Source organism: Pundamilia nyererei, unplaced genomic scaffold, assembly GCF_000239375.1.
Source record: "Pundamilia nyererei isolate P.nyererei 1_Seehausen unplaced genomic scaffold, PunNye1.0 scaffold00127, whole genome shotgun sequence".
In the NCBI taxonomy this organism is placed as follows: Eukaryota; Metazoa; Chordata; class Actinopteri; order Cichliformes; family Cichlidae; genus Pundamilia; species Pundamilia nyererei.
The window spans coordinates 299,697-307,006 of record NW_005187528.1 but is presented as its reverse complement, the minus strand read 5'-3'; the positions used below and the strand labels follow the sequence as shown (position 1 = coordinate 307,006).

The window sequence follows — 7,310 nt, the reverse complement described above, 5'->3', positions numbered from 1 at the left end:
ATATATATATATATATACATACATACATACATACATACATACATACATACATACATATGTATGTATATATATACATACATACGTATGTATATATATACATACATACGTATGTACATACATACATACATACATATGTATGTATATATATATATATTTGCATTCGCATCTGATTTTAGATTTAATGTGTTAATAGAGTATGTGAAAATGAGAAGAAAAAAACCTTTAAATTCAGACATGTGGTACCATTGCTGAAAAGAATGATACCAAACAAGGCAAGGTAAAATATAGAGGTATAATCAAAAGTAGTCAACAACAGCCAATTATACTCTGGACCCCGGAGGGTTAAACAAACAGCTGGTCCAAGCTTTAAAATTGTACAGCATAATTCTTAGGGATATTGAGCTATTAGAAATTCATTTAAATTTCTTTATAGGTGTAAAGGCTTCTGCATTGAGTAATCTTGAAAGAATATAAGTCAGAATATTTTCGATTCAGTAGATCAAAAATCGCTGTGAAATTCTTGAATGTAAGACTGTGTATCATTCATTGGATCCCAAAAAGATAACAAACGTGTCCCCTCTGCTCTGAATTTGCTCACAGTCCGTCCTTTGATGAGGAACCTTCCCCTCGGCCAAAGAGGAAGAAGAAGAAGAGGAAGTCTGAGCGGAAGAGGAAGAGGAAAAGGTCAGTTTCCAAAATTAGATGACACTGCAGTGTGATGTGTGTTGGTGTGGAAATAAATAAACCAAGGTTTGTGCAGAGGAATGCTTTCAATTCATATTTAGTTTAAAATTTTTCCTTATTTAGGTCTCCTTCTTACAGCCTGTCACCACCGAGGAAGAAGAAAAAGAAGAAGAAGAAGAGCTCCAAGAAAAGCAAGCGGCACAGGTAAGTACAGTAAATGTTAAAACAATATACAAAAACAGTTGCACGAGTTTTATATTTATGACTTAAATCATCTTGTTTCCCTTTTCAGGTATACCTCCAAGAAGTCAAAACACAGGTACATATATGATTTTTTTCTTCTATAACCTCTGCATGTCTGCTTGCACTGTGCACATCTCATTTCTAAAAGAAAGACGGTTCATAACAGGATGAGTTCCTGTGTAACAGTTGGTGCCTGCTTTCAGCAAGATTACTGGATTTCCACCTGAAACGCAATTCTCTTTTAGTATCAGCAAGTATGCAAGCTGTCTGTGCAGGCTTCGTCAGTATCAATACCGCTCTCTCATGATATTATTCTCTTTCATCCTAACAGCTCTTCAAGTTTAAAACATAAGAGGAAGGATGAACGCAAGCACAAGAAAAGGTCAGTGTGTGACTGTTGCATCAGAATGTACTCTCCAGGTCCTACACTATTTTTTCCCCCTCACAACCTCCTCTTCTTCCAGCAATGGTAGTCCATCCAGTATTTTCAGAATACCCACTGTCGAGGAGGAAAAAGAGAGGATACTGCAAAATACTATCCTGTAAGGGCAAGATAGGTGAATACAGAAACGTACCGCTTTTATATTTCTTGAGCTAAGCGTGAAAGAACCTTTGCAAAGAGAAAAACTGATTGAACACTTGAGCCACAAAGAGAGAAAAATGGGTGAAAGAGGGTAAGAGAAACCAATTTCATGCTGTGATCTTGCAACATTTTATAATTTGACTTTGGATGAGCGCATTGTTGTTTGTAAGCACAGAGCCATGTTCGGTAGCTGCTGACTTGAACGGAAACCATTGCTTTCCAGCTGACTACAACTCTTTATTCTCTTTTCTTTTATTCAGATCACTTCACTCGTTCATGACTTTGTCATTCTGTTGTACTCTTCCCTTCGCTAATGTGACCTGTCACTCAGAGTAGCCAATAAAGAAACATAAGGTGATGATGTGACATATGCAATTTTGACGTTAAATAAATAAAAGCTGGCCTGTTTATCAGGCACTCCCATTCAACTGCTCGTTAACACAAATATTTAATAAGCCAATCACATGGCAGCACCTCACTAATGCCTGTATTTGACCTTTCTTCCTGATTCTGATCCTGACCTCAGAATTTGGGAGAAAGGTGACTTAAGGCAGCGGTCCCCAACCTTTTTTTGCGCCGCGGACCGGTTTATGTCTGACAATATTTTCACGGACCAGCCTTTAAGTTGCCGTGGATATATCAACAAAGTCAACAAAAGATATAACTGTTTTAACTTTAGATATTACTTATTACTGCACGCTGTCTTACTACTGAGCCTTTACTTGTTGAGAGCACTTGGAAAAAGTAGTTACAATCTCTAAGGATGCTTTTCTTAATGTGACTTGAAAAACAAATCCTTAATTTGAGTGAAAATTCTGAGGTTTTACTGAGAGAGGCAAGTGTCCCTGTACCTTTATCGAAACCACTCACGTCAGTGAGAAAGGTGTGGACTCCATGTGCAGCTGGAGCAATAAGCACAAAAAAAGAATAAATCAAAGTAAGGATGAAATTCAATAATGCTTGTGTTATTCTCACACTGTGCCCTTCCTGATTGGTGCTTTTTTAAAGTTGCTGTTCAATCATCAAATTTCGTTTTAACTGATATGTTGATATCAGCTCAGGATGTAAACTGTTATATGATGTGGTTCAATGGAAAATGTAATTTATTAAGAATAAATCACATATGCTGTGAAAAAAAAAAAAAAAAGTTGCCGTGGATAAATACTACAAAATAAAACCAGTACCAGTACCAAAAAAAAGAAGATTTATTCATAACACACAGGAAAAGACCCAGAGAAAACAAGTTAACGATAAAAACGATTAAAGAAAGTAACGATAAAAACTGATAAAAACTCTGAAAACCATAAATTTCACACTCGAGCCTCAACTCTCACAGTCCGGTACCAAATGGCTCATGGAGCTATAAACGGCCCGGGGGTTGGGGGCCACTGACTTAGGAGACTTTGGTAGGGATGGGTATCGTTTAGGTTTTAGCCGATACCGGTGCCAAACTGGTACTTTTGAAACGGTGCCGGTGCTTAAACGGTGCTCAAATCAGTGCCTAAAGAATGGAGAACACAAAATTGATCGTTAAACCTCTCATGTTCAGCTGGTTTTTTTTGTAAAAAGATAACAATGTTAGCTTTTTCTGCAGCTATGTGGCACATATGGTATTATCACTCTTGGCTGGAAGCAGTGCTTAAATAATGGAAAAAACACAAACTTTTTCCAAAAACCTCTCATGTTTAACTGTTTCCCACTTTTTCTTTGGTCATTTTAGCCTTTTTGGCCAGGGTGAAGGGAGTATCTGCCATCAAACAAGAAGACAGCCGCATGTAACTACGATGGTGTTTGCTAGTTCACCTTACATACATTAATTTAATAACGTGGTTAGCCTACTAAACGTAAATTACACACGAACAACATTAAGCTACTCACGCAGAGAAGAATGGCTGCTGCTGCATCATCATCCTCATCATTTCTGCTACACTGGCAGGGCTAGGGGCCAGGACTCTCCTCTTCGTGTTTTTGGGGGATGTTGGATAACAGGCAACCCACCCACAGTAGATGTGCTCGGTGTGAGGTCTGGCAGCAAACTATCAAATACGGCGCATTTTTCGGCTTTAAAAAAAAAACGCTATGCATCGCCAGGTGTTTCATTGGATTCGAGGTGTTACCTCCTTTACGCAGTATCACAGTATCACCTTAAAGCACTTGTTGCAGGCTGCTGAGTTTGCATATTTTGCTGTGAAGTACAGCCAGACTTTTGACCGCTTCGCCTTGGGCATTTTTAATCTGTTGCTCTGCTCTAAAAGAACGTACGTACCTGGACCCGCCTACTATCCTCGGAAACGTAAAATGATTGGCTAGAAATCAAAGTGTATCACAGCTCAGGAAAAAAAAGCACCGAAATAAAACACCGAAATGTGCGCTGTTTTTCGGTCTGGTTACTACCGTTTATGTCAGAACCGGTGCCATCATGGCACCGGATACCGGTACCCATCCCTAGACTTTGGTAGTTGGTGCCGGTCAGGCTGCTGAAATTTTCAACACCACAATCTCTAGGGTTTACAGATCCAGCTTGTTGACCTTGTTGTTGTTGTCAGGGTTCACAGGAGTAGGGCCAGACTGCTATGAGCTGATATGAGCACTACAGTAACTCAAATAACTACGTATTACAACCAAGGAATGCAGAAGAGCATCTCTGAACACACAAGACATCGAACCTCCAAGCAGACGAGCTGCAGCAACAGGATACCACACTTGGTGTCAAATGACTCCTGTCTGCTAATAACACAAAGCTGAGGCTACATTTTGAATAAGCCCACCAAAAGTGGAACACAGAAGACTGAAAATATGTTGCCTGGTCTGATGAGTCTTGATTTCTGCGCTGATGTTCAGATGATAGGGACAGGATTTGGCATAAACCACATGAAAGCATGGATCCATCTAGCCTTGGTTCTTGGTTTCTTCCTGTTAAAACAGAGTTTTAACTTCCCACTGTCACACAGAGGTTGCTGGTATCATCTGATTGTTGAGGTGTTCTCTGTATTATTGTACAGTCTTTAGCTTACAATATGAACTACCTTGAGGCAACTGTTGTTGTGATTTGGCGATACAGTATATGACTAAAATTTGACAGCCTTAATGTCTTCAGTGTTGTTTTAACAGTAAACAGAATAGTAAATTGAAAAGTAGTCACTCCACTGTAAACACTGACATTGATAGCTGAAAATTCAAGGTGGAGAAAGGCCACAGACTGCACATAAAATATAGATGTAGGCACCATAACAGACTGGCTTGACTACCATTTTAAAGCCTCACCTTTTTCCAAGACAGTTTTTTTTGGATGGCAAAATCAGAACTGTCTAGTCACCAGCTTTCAATTAAAGAGGAGCATCCATAATTCAGTGTGATATTAAATGAGAATCTAATTCTGTTTTGTGAACATCTTTCTCAAGACAAAACGTATGCAGGGGTCATTTTTGGTCTGTTCATCTTTAAACTTCTGGCTACCAGTAGGCTACAAGACACTTTTTTGCATTAGCACTACTCTTGTTTAAAAATGTGGGGAAAGGAGAAAAACTATAGCTGCTACCAATTAGAGATGCACAGAAATGTTTGGCTGTCCAACATAAACAATGTGAAAGCATGCAGATGTGGAGTATTGTGGTTTGAGTTTGTTTTCTTGCATTTATCCAAACTAAAGGACTACTAGTGAGGCCATTTTTGCCTCTGCTGAATTGCAGATAATTGGACAAATAGCACATGTCAATTAAATGTGTATATGGCAGTCCTCTGCTTTGTAAAAGAAGTTAAATAGCCACCACAATGAACTTACTAGAAAAACTAAAGAGATAATGTTTTAATGTATTTTAGTGCAAATGAATAGAGAACAGAACATAACATCAACCTGTCACTCCAAGTGGCGATGTACATTATATGCACATTTAAAGCAGAGACAAGAGTCAGGAGTGATTCGTGAAAGAAGGCACAAAAGGATGAAAGGGAAGGTTTACAGGATGGTAGTGAGATCATTACTACTGAGTGGCACTTACAAAAAGACAGGATGTGTAGTTGGAGGTGGCAGAACTGAAGATGTTCATATTTTCTTGAGTGACCAGGATGACCAGAAGTAGAAATCAGTATATCAGATGGACAGCTCGGGTTGAGCGGACTGCAGACAAAGTTAGATAAGAAGGGCTGAGATGGTTTGGAACTGCACATAGGGATCATGGATATATTGGACAGAGGACATTAAAGATGGAGTTTCCAGGCAGGAGAAAAAGAGGAAGAACACAGAGAACATTCATTGGTGTAGTAAAGGAGGACATGCAGAGGGTTGGTGTGACAGAGGAAGGTGCCAGGGTGAGGTAGGTGATCCACTGTAGCGACCCTTATGGGAGCAGCTGAAGGAAGGCAAAAGAACAAAGAACAACAATTTAAAAGTTCGATTTTTATTCTTCATCACATGTATTCGTTCATATTTATCATAAAGAGGGGGTAGACCAGGCTCTAAATATATTTATTTTGGCTGTAAATTTGTAAAGTTGTTGGGAGTCAGTGTGGATTTGTTTGCCAGTTAGCAATTCTGCGTTGCTTCATGTGATAGCAGAGGAGGCTTCTGTTTGAGAATGACATACACAGGTCATGGCAAACTGTCCTGTAGTATGAACATAAACTTTGGAAAGTGTGATTTCTGGATAACTCTGGAAGACAAAAGAAAGGTGCCCAAAAAAGTTTTAATAAATTCGTAATCCTTTTTTTTTTGGTCTTACTGTAGAGGCACACATATAACAGAAATTCAAGTTTCTCTCAAAACTAAATGGTTTGCATAATGGTTTTCTTGTACTGCTGATCTTTGGAGAAGTGCAGCTATGCTATTTGCTTGCATGTTTGGCTTGATAGGTCTCATGTGTAGCTGGGACATTAGTAAAATTTGTTGTAAATCCTGTACAATGTATGTTTAATTGATGGAATAAATAATACATTTATTTATTTAGTTACAATACTAATAATAATACAATTGCAAAAACTGCCAAAGTTTCAAATAATTAAGTCAGTCTTGGTAATCGCTATGATTAAAACGCTTTACTCCTCTTTTCCTGCTCTTTGAATGGTGTTACAAAAAGAAAATATTCTTAATATATCACACAGCTCTGACTGTTCTTCCTGCCAATCAACACAGAAGTCCTAACACCAGGCTGTAGAGACCTTGTGTTTGCAATGGCCCACCGATCAGATAAAATGGTTGTCTTAAAGGGAGGGGGAAGAGAGCGCAAAAAGATATGTTTTGAACAGTTAAACCAAAGTCAAGCCCAAGAAGACAGGGATTATGTAAAGCTACTTTAGTGGAGTTTTTTGTGAAAAAAACTAATCATAATATTAGCTTCTTCTCTACGTGTTTTTTTTTTTTTTTTCTTTGTTTTGTTTCAGTTCTCGGACTCACTCACGTCGGAGACGGCGGTATCGGAGGTCAGAGTCAGAGACTTCTTCCTGTCAATCTTCAACAGAGGACAGGTAGGCCCAGCGCCCCCACTTCCACCCCACCCCCAGCCCGCTCCCTTGGTTAATCTTATCAGTCTGAGGTGTCTGCCGAGTTCTTGGTCACATCGCAGAGATGACTGATAAGGTGGAGGTGACTTCCTCAGACTCAGGCACAACCGGGCCTTATCACAGCTGCACAGAAAATGGCTGCAAATGCACTCTAGAGATCAATACACTCAATTATAATGACATATAGCAAATTTCTGGTTGTGTGATACTATGAAAGATGTCTTTTATGGGTCATACTGGGCTGACTGCATAAAGATTTCTAAAAGCTAGAAGCATATCTGGATACTTTCTGATATAAATTAAT

At 39.0% G+C, this 7,310-nt stretch overlaps 1 protein-coding gene across 1 annotated transcript in view; it reads left to right on the top strand.

Moving 5' to 3' along the window:
* srrm4 (serine/arginine repetitive matrix 4) overlaps nt 1-7,310 on the top strand; it is a 61,866-nt gene that overhangs the window by 44,799 nt on the left and 9,757 nt on the right. Inside the window, exons 3-7 of the mRNA XM_005743051.1 lie at nt 601-684; nt 808-888; nt 977-1,003; nt 1,259-1,309; nt 6,887-6,970. Coding sequence (XP_005743108.1) covers nt 601-684; nt 808-888; nt 977-1,003; nt 1,259-1,309; nt 6,887-6,970 — 327 coding nt within the window. The remainder of the gene's footprint in view (nt 1-600; nt 685-807; nt 889-976; nt 1,004-1,258; nt 1,310-6,886; nt 6,971-7,310) is intronic.